Consider the following 18286-nt stretch of genomic DNA (forward strand, 5'->3'; position numbering starts at 1 on the left):
TTTACTGTTCTAAATCTATGTGATAATGTGTATTGTTTCTTCTAGGTGTTGCTATGACTGATACGACAACATTTCTGTGGAGGTGTGCGTGTGCGCCGCTATAAGGATCTGGTGACTACACTGACTGTTAGTAAAATGCATGCCATGCATTTTAAGAATAATAATAGTAATCATAATATAATAATAATAATAATATTCTGAATATGGAAATTAGTGGGGGTGAAGTGCGCTTCAGAACTAAGCACTTACCAATAGATTCTGGAGATTTAAATACGGAGAGAAGAAAGACAGCATAAAAATATTATTATATTCCTTATAATTTGGTACAAAGTTTTCAGTTAAAGCTTTATATACTAAATCATCTATGTCACATGTGAAAAATTAATTCTTAATTTACATTAACAGAAGGTTAATTTACACAGTTCTGCTGACAACAAGCAAAGAGTCAGTTAACAAGACGATTTAACATCACAGGACAGGTCAAAAGCTGAGAATTCTGGGAAGACACGTGATTAAACAACTTAGATTCTACAACGATATCTACTACAATTGCCAAAACAAAAAGTTCATTATATCCCCATTGTATTATTTAGGGATAAGGTTTAAACTTTATAAATTTAGAGGCTTTTTTATTTTTAATCTAGAGAGAGAGAAAGAATAAACTAGGGCGGGAGAAGAGTGAAAGGACTGCTAGGGAGGTGCAACGGGCAAAGAGAAAGAGAGCAGCAAAAGCTGGATTCTACACCAAAAGCAGGCTTCTGTAGATCCAGACAATGTACGATTCATAAAGCTTTGCGTGGGCGCACACTACTGTGGCTAAATGTGTTGGAAAAATGCTCAGCCGGCAAAAAACCTTCATTCCATAGATTACCCAAGGATTTTTCTTTTTTTGTTTTTAATTTCCTTTTTTTTAAGATATAATTGTGCATGGGAAAAAGTATTGTGTTTTATGTACTCGTGAGAGGAAAGAAGATGTGTCCAAACTGGCTAATCTTTGGTGGAGTCAAATGTGAAAAAGACAGCACAAAACACATTTAAAATTTTAATTCAAGTGTCTAATATGCAGGTTTCGGTTTTGATGAATATAACCATTGGTACTCCTTGCAATTTCTGAATGAAGTCCAATGTTGAAATAAATTTGTTAAAAAAAATTAAAAGGAAAGAAGAAAGAAAGAGGAGAAAATGGATCCATCAAGTACTGCAAAAAGCAGTAAAGAAAAAAAATTATCAAAAAGTACAGTCACAGCAGTGAGCAATGTGGAATAAACAGAAGCTGCAAAACACAGAGGGACAGACTCTAGAAAAGGCTATGACAACGTCACAGACATGGACAACACACTCAGTAACACAGAAAAGAGAGGAGGAAGAGAAATTATTACCTATAAATAAAAAAATTAAAAAGGAAAGAAAGAAAAGGAAAAAAAAAAAGGTGTGAGAGAACAACTCTGGGCGTTAGTGGGAACAGTAACAAGACCCTACCTGATCGTAACTGCTTGATGCGGCCGTTGTTGTTGCTTGTGTCAACGGGTAAGAAATCTTTGAACCAAGTTATCTCAGGATCAGGATTGCCACTGGCTGCACATAACATAGTAGCTGTACGAGTTCGTTCAACCACCTTCAGCTGTGGGCCCATATCAATGGTGGGGAAACCCCGGGGAATTTGATCCTCTGCAAAACAAACATATGAATTTCATTTTAGTCATCTATTGACTCATGAAAAGACCAACGGACAGGCCGTTTAACGTGTAAGCTTCCTCTAAGAATGGCCAATATGCAAAGAACCGATACAAAAGTAGACACTCAGGCAGTACTTTTGTCACTTACAAATACTTTTGTTGACAAATACAAAAGTAACTATGATCATGCAGTTGGCATCTGGCCTGGAACTTAAGTCAGGCCAAGTTACTTTTTTTGCTTTTTCACAAAATATCTATTTAGTGTTGGTCTTAACATTTAATCTAACTATGCTTCAGGTGTCACATAGGGATAACAGTGCTTTACTACCTCAAGAAGCACTGTGAGGTTGAATGCACTACAAGACTGTAAAACACTGAGATACACAGACTTTGCGGCTATGCAAGTATCAAACTTCAAGTGGGAGGATCTTTATAACGATTTTGAATGAATAGAACTATGTCAACTAGACCACTCAGTTAAGGTCAAAAACACTTGCCCTAGTGGTGTCAATAGTGAAATACAATATTGAGAAATACTGAACAACTGCAGTTTGCCCTCTTAGAATCATACACTCTGGTAGGTAACACTAGAAGCACAGCAAGATTTGTTTAGTATTAACTATATTACTTTATTTGCATGGAAACTGTGATTTTTTTAAAATAATCTCAGGCAAGTTTTCAGAGTTTTTTCTGAAGAAGGTATAGCAAACAGGTGTATCCAACCTGCTTTACAGTCCCCAGGGGCTGCTATTTCCCAAAGGGCTACCTAAGCACTTCCAACAGACTTAAAAACAAATCAAACAAAACAAAACAAAACCACAAAAAACCCACACATAAAAATTGCTCTGCTCTAGCAAGCATAATTCTCCAGTAAGTCTGCACAGCTCATGAGAGCCAGTATCTCCACCAATCAACGGTAAGTGTCAAATGCTTCACTAGCAACAGGCTCTTCCCCCCAAAAAGTACATTTCATATCCATTTATAATCATGAAGTCTTTACTCTGGGCATAACTGACAAGATTTGACTTGTGACACAGAGTAAGCGTTTAAATGCATTTTCATGACCTTTTGTTTCTTTCTCAGCTCATAAAGAACACTCTGGAGTCCCTTTTGCAGATACACAAGTGCACAACAAAGATAATCTATCTTGCATACTAATGAGATGGAGTAGTAAAGAGCTTTCCTTTCTTATTTTTAATAAGGGTAATTAAATTCCATCCATCCCCCTTATGCATAGAACCTCTTTGAATGAATGCTCTTCATTAAACTTTCATGAGAAACATCACAATGTACCAGATTCAAATACACAGAATTGTTATACTTTGACAGTTGTGGCTTATTTCCAATCTGACTTTCAGGTATTTGGCAATAAAACCCAATATTCAACATAAAACGGACTGGGGAAACAACGGAATTTCTAATCGGAATGCCTATCTCAGTGGATTTCGTTTTTAAGATGTTAATTGTTTTTTTTCTCTCTAAATTTATTACTGATTTGAAAAAATCTACCTTAAAAGTTTGATGATACCAAGCTTTACAGATTATCAAATACACTCTGCAACAGAGCTGAATGTCAAATCAATGAACTGCCTCTCAGCCACAGTAACAGAAAAAGTGACGATTACAAATTTGTGATATATTGATAGTTTTACAATTTTACATAAGGTGAAAAGAAAATTATTTTCCACTGCTCATTAATATGCTTATTAGGTTCTAAACTGCAGTATATACCACTGTTTCATATTAATATTCAGTTCTAGTAAATTAGCTTCTAATTCATCAACAATTTAAATCAGACTTGACCTTCTCAAAGCCATTTGGTACTGTCATTTTGAGAGGCCATTAAAGGGCAGATTAGTCTGTCCTTGTGCTTAGTGAGTCATATATAGTAATGCATATTTTGTTTAGGATGGCAGATAAGAAAAATTAAGAAATACAGCACATTCTTTGAATTTGTTAGGTGAGAGGTGTCCTAGCCTGAGCCACTGTTAAAAGCTACATTCCATTATAGCCATTAAGATGCCTTTAGTATTTTCCTGTTATCATTTCCAGTTGCTGGAAGAACTCTGTAAGAGAGTTTTTTTCATTGGGTGTATGATCCAAACTATTGAGGGAGGCAACTGTAAAGACTGCTTACCGCATGAACCCTTACAACAGAATGATATGAAACTGTCTTGCCTTGTTTCCTAATACAGTTGTTCTTGGAAAGTATTTCTAAACCTAGTCTTTGTGCCTTAGCCTGTTTGACATTGTTCATTTGTTTAAAAAAACAAAACAAAAAAAAAAAAAAAAAAAAAAAAAAACAAACAAACAAACAAAAAAAAAACAAAAAACCTCTTTTGAGATTTTTACCTCCACTGCTGGTTATGCCAAAGTGCTTCCCTTCTCAGCAACAAATATGGACAAAGCACATTAACCTCTGCAGTCATTGTCCAACATATACTTTAATATGTTGTTGCATCTCTGTTAGAGTTGAGCTAACTTTCACCAAAACGCAACAATATTTAGAGCGGAGATTCAAACTCAACTTGTATATGTAAACAATAATTTTACTGGAATGGCATAATGAAATGCCTGCATTTCAAGTTAAATTGGGATGTATCAAAAAGTAACCATACAAAGAAAGAAGATTTTTTTACTTGAAAATTCTGTTGTGTATGTAGCAGTGACTTGCTCAATAAGCATTTATTCCTTAAACACACCATATGTTTTGCTGACACTGTAAAAATTAAAGATTCTCATAGATGGGAATCTGTTGGAGCTCTTATTCTGGTGGTAAGTGCAAGCATGATCTTCTCTGAATAACTATGTAGTTTCTGTAATGCAATTATTTTCTTTGCTCCCCTGCACTTCTACACTGCAATCATAGAATGACTCCATTCTACAGGTCTGAAATACTGAATTTCTTCCTATATTGTCTTAAAGTAAATTGTGCACTAGAAGATCTGTATACCTTTTCTATAAGACTCTTTCTAATGATTCAAATATATAAGCACATCAGCTACAGTTTATTGGCCTTTTCTAGCAGCATTCATGTCTTCAGAGAATAGAAAATGATTCTCATGATGTTGGCCAAATCGTTCCTTTATCAGAGCTCCTCAGAAGAGGCAGTTATTACTCAATGAACAGCAAAAGGTAACGTCAGAAATATCCACTGAAATTATTAAAAATGACTGAGTTGATTCTCATATCCAGCTACCATCTCAAGGACTAAGTGTCCCTATGGCAGAAATTATCTATAAAGCATATACCTAACTGTAAGATGTAGTCAAAACCAGTAATTCTCACACAGGGTGTACTTGAGAACAATACATCACCTGACATGAACCATCCAAAGTCAAGGACATACTAAGATGTTAAAGAAGTTCCTTCACAAACTGTCTGAATCAGGAAAAAATCAACTTCATCCTTGAAGATAGATAATTTCAGAATTTCAGGTCTTAAGAAATACACAGGTTTTAAAACAAATTCAGCACCTTCAAGCACCTAAAAAGCCTCTGGAAAAGATCAATTTTCCAACCTTCCCAGTGAATATGATTTCTTGGGACACTAAAAAATATTCTTATGAAAAGATTCAGGAGACAGTAAGTCCTAAAACCTGTGGTAGTATAAATAGGAGGAAAAAAATAAAAACAAAAGCAAGCTTTGAAACTCCCATCTACAATAGACAGTACAACAGAGGAAGGGAATACATCCAGTAGAATGGATTTGACTTTTCATCATTAATCTACAACATGGGCAAAGGAAGAGAAACACAGCAAACGTTATTCCATGCTTATGACATAACACTTGCCTAACATTTTGGCTATTTCTCCTGTAAAAAACCTACTTCCTGATCATGACTAGTCCTTGCTAAAGCAAGAAGAGTGGCAGCTTTTAAAAATAAAATCAGTCTTAAAGTCTTGAATTGTCTATGCCTATCTTGCTCAAACTCCCGTATTTAACAAGAAATCAGAATGAATACTTTTCTCACTTAGAATATATTAAGATCACATTGGCAAGTTATGTACTTTAAGTCCAAAAGTACGCAAAGTAAATTGTGTTACAATGATTGTGAGTTACAGAGTATGAAGGCAAGGTAATGACACCAGGGTCCATGACTAGACAGTTGATAAGAATATTAGGTAAAACATATAATAAGTATATCCCTTCCCATCGACTATTTGCACTATAGAGGCACACGTTTCAGAATAGCTGTATTTACCTGCAGTTCAGTCTGTATAACTTGACTAAGATAGTTCTTGTATGTATCCAGTATTTCAGTGTGCCTTTTAAAAATATTGTCCTATGTGAACCAATTATTCTCTTTGTGGAAATGGAGGCTGATTTTCGATTCTACTTAAGACGAAAAAAAAAAAAAAAAGCCTATTTAAAGATTCACTGATGGCTTTGCTATTGCCAAGTTTTAGTCACTCCGTAGCTCATGGAATAAAAAGGCACACATGGAGTGTTCTCAGAACACACTACAGATACTGAAGATAAACTGCTGCAATAAAGTTTATTATTTCAAAGAACAGCGTAAATAAAGCTTTTATTTTCACTATTCCAGATGGCAGCAGCATATAATTTGCACTGTTTTGACATCATGACCATATTATTCAAAATCATTCTTCCTGCAATTGAACTGAGCAAGAGATTGAAAACAGTAAAATAAAAGGTGTGGGGGGAACAACAAAATCAACATTTTGTAGCAAAGTTGTTATTTTGTATTATTATTGAAGAACTATGCATATGAATAAATTAAAAAAATACAAAGTAGTTTCTAATTATAAATAAGAGACTTGGATTGAAATGACATAAAGCATCAGAAGATTGCCAGTTAATAAACATTATTCCTACTGAAATAATTTACAAGTAAAATTTTGCCAAAAGAAGTAATTATGAACACACTATAAATTCATTTCACAGGCTCTTTTCTTCAGAGTTATTATATACAGATGGATACTTTTACTTAGCTATGCTATAAATCACTAAAAGAGGATAATGGCAGCATTGTAGGAATAGATATAGGTATCCACTGGGATTTAGCTTAAATTTCAGACAATTATATCACAAAACTAAAGAAAATTGGACATTGATGAGATGAACTGAGATTTATTAACATTTGCTAAATATTCAACATAAGAACAGCTGCCATACCACCCTGTGGAAAAATATATATTTAAAAAATATTCTTCACATATTGAAGAGGTGGACAAAGGACTTTTGATGCAAAAGAAAACAAATTTGTTTAGTAGCTCTGTATGCAATTATCCTGCAAATTGCGAAGTAATGTCTACATAACACAACACAGGGCCACTTAAACTGAATTACAACATTTGTACGAATGTTGAAGCAGCAATTTCACATTGCATTAAGTCAGTTAACATTCATTGTTATTAGCATTTAGCCTTAAATAACTTCTCTGTTTTAATAAATGAGTACATTGAGCCTTTAGAATTAGTTATCTTTATAAAGGCAAAAAAAATACAAAAGGAATTTGTACTTTTGCCAATTCTTAACATGTGATGAATTAAACAGTACATATAGTCAGCTCTTTTCTAGGTGGCCTGTCTCACTCATATCAACAGCTCTCTTTTAACAATGAAATACTGACTGACAAGGATTTATACTGGAAAAGTCATCTTTCATATTGCAGAACCTCTAAATAAAGTCTTATTCTCATGTTTGTGCTCAGACACTGCCTCAGTTTGCAGCAAAACGTATCTCCTGAACATTACATGATCAAATTTGGGCATACCTGAACTTTTACATATATGTTCTGTTCACTAGGAACAGAAAGGGGAACATCTTAAAAGATGAAGGGAATTCTTCATCCTTCTTACTGGCCAAAGTTATGGTATTGAAAAAAAGGTGGAGAATGCAAAGTAGTGTTTTAAGTGCATGGAATCATACATTTGTGGTAAAATAGAGTAAATCTCCAAAGGTGAGAGCATACAGCATGCCACATACTGCCACATGGAAATGTTCAACTATGTATATTTTGCACTGGGGAACAACAGACAAGAGCATGACAAAACAGAGTGATACGAATTTTCATGATTACCATTTCTAATTCAAGGCCTAGTTTCCAGACAGGGTTAGGATTAGGATTACATTAAATCAAGGTTAAATTGGTGTCTGCCAAGAATGAGGATTAAGAGAGTGCATGATTGCTATTTATAGCCCACATTTTTAACATACTAATATCTGCATTTTTATATCATCCTCATTTTCATTTTAAAAATAAAGGGAAAAAATTACAACAGTGCCACAATGAGTCTTTAAGCTTTCATTTTTCTCACCACATAGCTTTATGTTGCAAGGAAATAGTGAGATCAGAAACAGGTTCATATGTACATAAAGCGCGCTTCTCTTGTTAGTAGTCAGAATACAAAGACTGGTCCACAAAATGTGATCATAAGGCAATTTTTTATTTTTACTTTCTTTCTATTCATTAATACTCTGTTAAAATATCGATATTAATAAATATCTATGATGGCTTTTATCAATAATTACATCATATAGTTTATTAGCAACCAAAAATATGACAATAAAGATATACTCATTTGAACTGAAAAAAAGAGTACAAACATCTTTTCTCATGCTTCACCAACGAGGATAATATAAAAACTGTCTGGCAAAGGAGTTGTCTCTTTCTACCTCTTCTCTCCCCTTTTGCACTATATGCGCTATGTATCCACTCTAAACCTAAAAGAATGATAATACAACCTAGGTCAGTTGAATGGGTTTGGACTGCCTTAGAAGACTCTTGCAGTAACAGCTGGTGACTGCAGCCATTTCAGTCACTGATGTTACAGAGGTTTCAGTTATGATGCATTCTTAATTCTGTAATTTTACTGAATACTTTTTTAACGCAACCTCAGTGCTTCATAACCCAAACCGATAACTATAAACAAAACTGACTATACTAATGTCACAGCTGCAAAATTTAAGTAGGTGACAACGGAATTCTCAAAATCAAATTTGTTTAAATTTTGTTTTCATATTAGAGTAGTACCATTTTTCTGCGTTTCTTGTTCAGAGTCAAGCTTGCATGTTTTGGAAAAGGAAAGGGAGGATTTTCTTTCTAATAAGGAGGTAGAAAGATGCCCCAGAATACCTAGAATTTCATCTTTTAGAAGAGAGAAATGAGGAATAATGATAATTATCCCTTAATAATAATTGTATCCCTTAAGCCTTGACCCAAGATGCCTGGGTCATAAACAGAAATTTATTCGATGTAGTGGCTATGTATTGCAATAGTTTTTTTATGGTGCTTAGAATAATAATAAAACAGAATAATGAAAGATGTCGAGATTTGGATATTACTGCAGTATTTCAATAAATAGCAAACATAAGGATGAAAGACAAATGAAAAAATGGTTTCAACGCTTAAAGAGAATGAGGAAGAAGAGAGATGAGGTTTGTTCTCAGACCAGACAATGAACACTGGAAAAACTCAGCTGAAGTTGATGTACTGCGAAACTCAGTATGTTGACCACTGCATTAATTATAGGGGTATAAAATATGCAGTTTTTTCTAAATGTAGTGCAGTTCTCATTTTCATTAGACTGAAAAGTCATTTAAAATTTTCATAATGCTTACCAGACTTTGACCCAAACATCAGTGCATATAGCAATTGTTTGGTTTTCTTTTTTTTTTTTTCTTTCCAGTACTATGAATGTCTATCTACCAATTAAAAGATACTTAGATGAAATAAGAAAATGTAAGACAGCAATGCAACACCTTACATGTTACTTTTCTAATATTTCTGAGCTAAAAACAATCAAAAACATTCTCAAATGATGAAATACACAAAATCTTTGAATCTGTTGGAATTTTTAACAGAAGTAGTAGCTGCTGGACAACAGAATTTCCTTTGTAACTGGACAGTGAAGCTCTTCCCAGTGGCCTGGCTGTGGAGGGAATGGGTGTGCTTTAGTCTTCCTGATTCTGAGAGGGGGATGTCTCCTATTTCTCTTTCCATCTCTGAAAACTTTCTCTATGTCTCACAGATATCAAGAAGATGTGTAGGTATCTGTAACAGGCAAAGAGAGGCCTAAGAGAAAGAAGTGAGCAGGCATGGATTTCCTTTGTGCTTGGGTTTCAGAAGCATTAACTCGAGGCAAGATGCAACAATATCAAGGAAATGTCAAGATGAGGAGGTTAGAGGGTATTTTCTTCTGAGGGAAACAAATCATTTATATTCTAGAACAGAAGGACAGAAGAGCTTTTTGCATAGAAGACAAACATTGCTTAAGAAACAGAAGTACAACTCCAGGCTTCTCACAAGTCTATATCCAAGTTTGATAATTATTACTGTCTGATAAATATCCTTTACTGAGTACGGAGTTAAACAGAGATCCAGTAGACCCTCCCTTAATGGCTCAAAGAATACCTGTGGCTTAAAACATGTTCTACATAACACCTGTTTTATGTAACATCTGTTCTTAAAGCCGAGGGTAGGCTTTAAGCTAACATTTTAAAGGTTTTCTTCTCAGAAAAGACTCACAGATTTATGATGTCACAACCATAATTTTGCACAAATAAATGCAACTAACGACATCCTGGTACAAATTAAAAACACTTCCTGCCTCCAAAATAAGAATCGCATAATCGGCCTCAGCCTGAAATTTCTACTGAATCTACCCACAATTTTACTGCTGCCAGACTAAAGTAAATGGGAGTACACTGGAATTTAACACATTTCACGTGTAATAGGAAACACAGTTGCTGTAGATGATAATGTTTTTATTCTGTGTTATCATGTGGAGGAAAACATTCATTATCCATCCAGCCATGCTTTCTAGCAGGAGAGACTAGGCATGACAGAGGTCCATCTGCAAATGAGGAACGGAGCACCTGGTATGCTAAAGCTGTGTTCTGCCCAATCCATTACGGACTAGCAGCACTTGTATTCGTCGTCCATAGCAGTTTTCGCACTGATAAGCGTAAGGCTGATATACAGCTGCCACAAAATGCTAAAAACAGCAGACTCAAGCAGGCATCCTAAAAGGCTAAAAGAAAGAGATGCACTTCAGGCATGTCTCTCGCATACTTATCCAACAGTAGCCGCTAATGTTTTCCATGGAACTATAAATACTGAGTGATGTGGAGATAAACTCATTTCATGCTGAACAAAGAATAAAACAGGATTTACCCAGCTCTGCTGTAACTCTCTTTGCAACTCTACTAATTGCACCACAACATTGCCAATAATCTGAAGCAAGGTCTTCATTTTCTCCTGTGCCTTAAAGCAAAAAAATAACACACACTGATTTAAGAATATGAATCACTGATGATGTCTGCAGTGGAACATTGGGATTCCCTAAGCTTACATATATATATATATATATATATATATATATATATATATATATATATAAAACTTCATGGAAAGCAGCACATGAAGACATTACTTTGCAGCTGAAATAACTACATCCAGATAGAACAGCTGAAATAGGATCTGGAAAACAACTAAGATGCCAATTCTGTGCATACCACATGACAAGTTGTATGAAAAAGATACAAATGAAGAATACAAGAAGCTTGAAAACAAAGATGTAAACCTGTCCTTTTGTGAATTGCTCAGTGAAGGATAATATTCCACAGGAAAAAAAAAGTGGTTTACTACCAGAGTTGGAGTTGTGTATAATCTCAGCAATGAAACTGTTTCTCACTGGTATTATTAGTAATAAAAGTCATAATAGCTTTTGTAACTAAATACAAAACTCATTTCTTTTACAGAAAAGAGATCAAACTATTTTCCTGTAGGCTAGAGTGGTATGAAGGAAGATTATTATACGTATTTTCTTTGAAAAAGTGTAGAGCAGTGCAAATATTAAAGTAACTGAGAAATCATTTCTGCAGCTAAATGAATATATAGAAATAAAACCTAAAACTATGCAACAGCATTTTAGTATCTTGTATTACCTCAAGATGACTTAAAAAATGAACTTGTCCATGCTAAAATGCATACTAAAAGCTTCTCCTTTTATTTTATTAATGTGTTAAAATACCGCTTAGCATAGACATTAAAACTGTGCCTGTTCTAAGTATTAACTCAAACAGTAAAAAAGAAATTAGGAAAAGCAGGTTGTTTAGTTTTGACTTTTCAATAACTTCCAGTTCCTTTGTCACATCTTCCCAATTTATAGCTAGCTTTGTTTTGTACTCTTGCCCTGAGTACTGTGCTCCTGGAAGCAGTTTGTCTAGACTGTTTACACTGAGTCTTAAAACTGTCCTGAAGAGGATGCATCATAACTTTTAATACGACACATCTATACTCTCATTTCAGGATCTGAGGAAAGTATATCGACACAAATACTGTTAGCTGAGATGCTCCACTGTAGCATCTGATCTCCCTAAATTTACCAGTAAGTTGCCCGAAAAGAGCAAATCTTTGAAAATAAATTCTTTTGATTTTTGGCCTTGAAAATTTCTATGCTTCTACAAAGCAAGAGACAACTCGTTCTCTATTTATCAAACTTTGTTAGCTATTAGTCCCAAATTTTCCAAGATGAGTATTAAAGTTATTGCATAATTTTTTGGCATTTACTAGCTGGATTTGCACAACTGTCAAGATCCCACTGAGGCTGGAGTCAGCACTTGCACTTCTGCAATGTTCTTGCCTGAAAACACTGGAAAATTCTGCCCAAAAATGTCCAAAAGCCCTTAGAAAGGACATACCCAATGAACTCCTGTAATTCTTCTGCTATGTCTGTGATCTTTTCACTAGCTCACATGGTAAGTAAGATAATGTGACTTATTGATACTAACTTTACTCACCAAAAGAAAAACAAAATAGTGCTGTTGCCGTATTACCTCCACATCCAACTGTTATAATCTTGAAAAATTCACACTTGAATGTTTATATATCACTTTAAAATAGTTATCAGTTGAGGAACTGTAGTGTTTCTCACAACAGAATCACTGAAAATTGTCAAAATTTCAAAACTAATAACGAATGTCATAGATAATATTCTTAACTTTGCACACAAATTTAGGTAATTCTGTCCTTCCATAAAAGAACATAAAAATTCTTCAGAAATAAAAATTTAATGCAGGAAATCAGAAACTATGAAGAGTGTGAAAGTCACAAATGTCACACGGAAACTGGGAGAAAATTTTTCTAATTATTTTCACTCAGGGAAAAGTGGATATCCAACACGCTATTGATTTTGCAGTAATGTATGTCATAATGCTAAGTAAAGATGCGCACAACAAAAAAGTATGGCTAACAACTTAGTGAAGTAAAGAAATTTAGTGATTTTTTCTGAGCACTCAAGATTATGTTTATTTATATTATATTTATTCTCAGCACTCAATTTTAGGAGCTTTCATAGATACAGTTCTGTTTATCTTTTTACTTTATGAGTAAAGGTTATTTTCAATGAAGGGACAAAACTAATTTTAACACCCGTTATTTATGTAACTTGATTTTGGAAAAAAAAAAAATTAAGTCAGCTTATCCACTAGAGTGAAAAAAGCATAGTTATGTTTGTATCGCTCCATAGAATTAAAGCAGAATTTTCAAATTTAATAATCTATTACTTTTTCTGTGTTTTTTTACAGTATTTAATTTTTACGTATGAAAGACAGAGGATAAGCATTCAGACATTATTTTTGACTCTAAAAAGCACCTGTTCCAAAACAGTTTTATTGATATAACCACAACACGTTAGAAGAAGATGCTTTAACAGCACATTTGCACCATTTTATTAAGACTGCATGACTAAAAAATTAGGGCAAAAACATTTATCTTTTTTTTTTAATCTAGGCAGTTTATCTCAAATAATCACATGAAGAATACTTTATTCCTGCCTGACAATGCCTTTAAAACTTCTTCATGGATGAGACAGTTTATCTAACTAAAAGTAAGTGAGTAGTCTCACTGAGATAACTGATTATGATAGAATTATTTAGATACTTACGTATCTTGCTGAATCAACTGTCACATTTTCTAAATGGATTGCCATTTTATTCACAGGCTATTTCATGTCATGCTCTCCCTATCCTCCAAATATGTAATTTGACAAATGTTTTAGTAATTGCCTCCCCCCCCACACACACACGACAAATACTGCATTTGCTTTCCCCAGTGTATCAATGAAAACAACTTACATTTATATGCTGTCTCACTTATCCGCTTGAAGATTCATAAAACGCAGTTTAGATTTTATGATAAGTACCAGAAAAAAATCAGATATTCAACATCAAGAATGCTTCATTCCATCATGGTGTTTGGGATAGTTCTTATGTGTAGCAGATACAACGTTGCAGAAAAGTAAATGACTATTTTATAATGTCATGAGCAGACAAAGAAGCCACTTAATGAACGCTCATCAAGCTACTTTTAGTCTGCACAGGCAGCTGTTTAACACAAGCAACACTGAAAACTGGCTACTAGAAAACCTAGAGAGAAGAGCCATAGGTAATTTTCAAGTTGCTGCTTAGGCAGTAGAAGTGAACTAACATGTAAACACGTAAACTCTGATTAAAAGTGTCTCAGGATTTTACCATCCTTCTTGGTTAACATATTCCATTTTTTTGTCTCCCAATAGTATGCCACGACAAACATGACAAAACTCCTAGCAGTACACTAAAGCATCTGCTGAGTATTAACTAAGTGGGAAGACTGTCACTTACTATCACCACTTGCTTTACCAGTGAAGTCTTACTTGTACATAACCTTTGCTTTGAAGAGGTTATAAGATTGAAAGTTCACAGCAGGAGGTCATAGGGAAGTAGGTAAACAACTACTTTCTCAGTCGGGAAGAAATGTTAGGTTAGTAATCAATACAATAAAAAATACGGTTTCTATTTTTCTCCAGATGTGCACATAATACCCATTAATGTTAACAAGAGCTACAGAAATGCATCAGAAGAACAGCTGCTATAAAACCTACAATGCTCTTTGACACATAAAAAAGTATTGCATCTGCTTGTATGAACACCTCACATGACATGAATGCTCTATAAATTGTATAGCAACTGTATTAATACCATTAATTGCATTAACATTCAGAAATTTATTTGATTTTATTTTACTATGCATTTTTCTGATTTAGGTGATTTCTGTTTTTCCAGCTGTGAATAATTTTATTTTCTTATAGTAAGTTTCTGTTTTATCCTTCTGTATTTTTCTCTACATTAGTACAATAATTTATTTTTGTGACAGAACTGTCTTTTCTATAAGACTATAGAGATGAATGTTAAGAAGATATTTATTTCAGCTTTATGCTTTGGTCTTCTTCGGTTTTTTTTTACTCCGGAAATAAAGTAGCTTTCAGAACCCTTTTTCTTTTTTATTTTCTCATTTCTTTCAGTAGAGGAGTTTTTCAGTCAGTGTTTAGACTTCTGAAAAAGCCTGCCTCCCCAGAGAGTTATAACTACTTGTCAATCTCTCAAAAGCTAAAGATAAGAATTTAAAGTACTCGTTTTGTTTCAACTATAAAGTTAACTCCAAGTCCCCCTCCTGTTGGTATACAAAAAATGCACTTGAACTTACTGGAGCTTTCAACTTTGGTTGCCTGCCCAGAGCACAGCAGAGGCTGAAGTTGCTGGTGGCTCCAAGGCTTGCTAGCTGCTCGAGACCCCTGCTGAGAGTGACTGTGCTGCTGCAACATAGCGCCACCACAACATGCCACTGTTGCAGTGTAGTGCTGGTGCAATGTTCCTCTGGTGCAATGGACCTTTGCTGCAATGTACTGCCACTACAATGTATGGCCAGTGCCATATAGCGCCATTGCAATAAACCACTGCTGCGATGTACCGCTAGCGCAATGTACCACCTCAGTGCAACACCTGGCTGGTGCAATCTACCAGCACTGCCTTCTACCTCTGGGGCAATTTATCACTGGTGCAATATGCTGCAGGTTCAAACATACAGGGCCACTGTACAGTTGAAGGGTTTGGTGGTAGCTTGTGTGCTGTCTGAGCACATACCAAAGGAGGACTAGCCTCAGGAAGATCTTACCAAGGGTTTCAAAGTCCTGGTAGGGATGACTCCTTCTGTCAACCATGATAACAGCCTCCACAGTTTTGGTGTTGTTTTAACTCTGTTGGCCAAAGTGGCTATTTGTAGCACTGAAAATCTAAAGATCACTGAACCAGATTTGGTGGAACCACGACTATTCCTGAGCATAACAATTCAGTTTTTCCTACCTCAGCCTACCATCTGTCATGTTAGCGTGATGAAACTCTGACTTCTGAGGTTGCTTAGAGATGTATGGGTGGGCACAGCCTCCTAAGAGTCAGATACACTAAATCGTCACAGCCGCTCTTGTGCTTTTTTGCCTTTTCATAATATGCTCCTTACATGCATAGGGACAGCCAAGTACTCTCACAATTTGGAGGGAAAAAACGGTGCGTGCCAACTTACTACAATATAAAGACTTTGAGTAAAACTCTTAGAAGAATTAGAAATACACACATAAGAGAAGCACTGATAAAGCTAAAACATCTTTAATATTATCTGCATGGCAGAACACATCCTTACAAACACATCTGCCTGCAAACACCATGATGTAGCTGTGACGAAGACATCCACGGGACACAAAAATTGTGGAAATAGCCTTAGTTTGTTTGAGAAGTGAATGTAACAGAGTATAATCATTCCTCCACAGATATTAATAACCATCCCATGCTTTCTGAGTTGAGTAAAATATGTTATTTTACTTGTTCTTTCACTTTTTTTCTAACTCTAGCTAGGAATTAAACATTAGGAGGAAGAGCTGGATTCTGTTTCTTCTTGTACACCAGGCAGTCACCCTTCATCTCAGTGAATGACTCTTCATAACTGATGTTCAGATACAGTCAATGAAATGAAAAATTTCCTTAACTCTATTTCACCATTTCTAGAATCTGTAGATTATTTCTTAATTTTATTCATGTTCATTTTAAGTTAGTACTACATTTTCAGGAAAATGTGGGAAAATGGCATAAAATGTAAAAAAGTAAGTTTTGGGGTATATTCAAGTATTGATCACTATTCATAAATTTGAAATTCAGAAATTAATTAAAAAGAAACAAATAAATAATCTCTTACAGAGGACTATATACCACCTTGGACCAGAACATGGTTATTCTCGCTCATTAACTAAATTTGACACCACACTAAGAATACACAGTCTGGACATAAAACTACTTGAGCTCAGGGATTTTAGGAAGTATTTTTCCAGTAATTCATATTGCCAACTTTACCACAGAGGCTAAGACAACAGTGATTAATCTCATCTACAGCTGGTCTAAGGCAATAGAGTTTCACTCTGTCGATCCCAGTAGCTCATGGCAGAGATGGAACACATCTACCTCCTTTTTTCCTGTGCAAACCACTGCTTTGTTTCATGTTAAGTGGAGGTAAAACACACCTAGCAGGAAAGGATGGGCAGTGTTCAAAACTGACTTGGTAAATATGCTAAACAGCTCCAAGATTTTGGTTAAGTGAGATTTTATACCCATTTCTATATTCCCCATGACTGAATTGCAACTCATTCTCGCTGTGGAAGAAATGTAAGTACTAATTTTCTGAAAGGGGGCTCTAAGGATTTTAAAGGTCAGCTCTTCAGATTTTTTATGGAAGATGCTGGTGTGATGGTAATTTGTGTCGACACTCCTCAGGGATCATTCAGCTAGTCAGACCAGGTTTCTGCTAGTGAGACAGTTTAGCGTTCACAGCATGGGTGTGCTATGCTGCCCTTCCACCGATATGACTTCTGAGACAAGATTTGCAGTCTGTGCTCTACGCTGCAAAGTCAAGGCAGTACTGTTAACTCATTTAAAACTACTGGTTGATGCCATTTTAACTCAAATAATTTCTCACTGTGTATTTATCTTCTATCAGTGTCCTGCCACTTGTTCTAGCTTAGAGCATACATTAAAGGCTCCTAAAATGCATGAGATTTGAAAAGCTCAGCGCTTTAGATGAAATCTTTTCTGTGTATGTTTGATAGGAAGAAGTTAGCTGGCAGCGTACGGTTCTGAAAATCTGAACTCTGTATGATTAGAAGTATTGTGGAATCACAAGTTTGCAGTGCAGAATTGGAAAATTTATAAATTTTCCTTCTACAAATGGTTTCTAAGGTCTTCGTGTACAGAACAGAAAGTCTATAAACAAATACACTTTATTAAAACATATCTATCTTTTTTTCCACACAAATAAGTATAATAAAACACCTCCCAAACAAATACCTCCACCAAAGACCAGTGTAGTGCCTCTCCTCTGAAACAAGAACAAAAAGAACCCAAAATAATTGAAAATTTCTTAGGAACATAGAATTGTAACTTTTTTAAGCATAGTAATTGAGATTAAACATCTGTAGCACATCCCCATCAGCAAAAAGGAAACTGACATACTCAAAGGAATAAAAGAACAGCCTGTGTTACATTTTTTCTCCCCTTTACATATTAAACCATACACAGGAAAACTGGATGGGAAATATACTGCCAGTATTACAAAATGAAAATATTTCAAAGTTGCAGAAATTAATTACAATTTGTATGTTGTGTCTTGATCAGCATACTTAACCTCTTTGATCATATCTTTACTGAGAACTTCTCTTTGTCTACAATTACTGATAGCTTTCTTCCTCTCTGCGTTCTTTGGCAGGGTTTGTGAGTTTAATCAG

At 35.0% G+C, this 18286-nt stretch overlaps 1 protein-coding gene across 5 annotated transcripts in view; it reads right to left on the reverse strand.

Annotated features, from left to right (window-relative positions):
• The window catches only part of PTPRD (protein tyrosine phosphatase receptor type D), a 354190-nt gene that overhangs the window by 138905 nt on the left and 196999 nt on the right, over window positions 1-18286 (reverse strand). For all 5 annotated transcript variants that reach the window (XM_062600476.1, XM_062600475.1, XM_062600474.1 and 2 more), the window contains exon 5: window positions 1480-1668. In XM_062600476.1, coding sequence (XP_062456460.1) covers window positions 1480-1668 — 189 coding nt within the window. The remainder of the gene's footprint in view (window positions 1-1479; window positions 1669-18286) is intronic.

This window comes from Rhea pennata, chromosome Z (genome assembly GCF_028389875.1).
Source record: "Rhea pennata isolate bPtePen1 chromosome Z, bPtePen1.pri, whole genome shotgun sequence".
NCBI classification, from domain to species: Eukaryota; Metazoa; Chordata; class Aves; order Rheiformes; family Rheidae; genus Rhea; species Rhea pennata.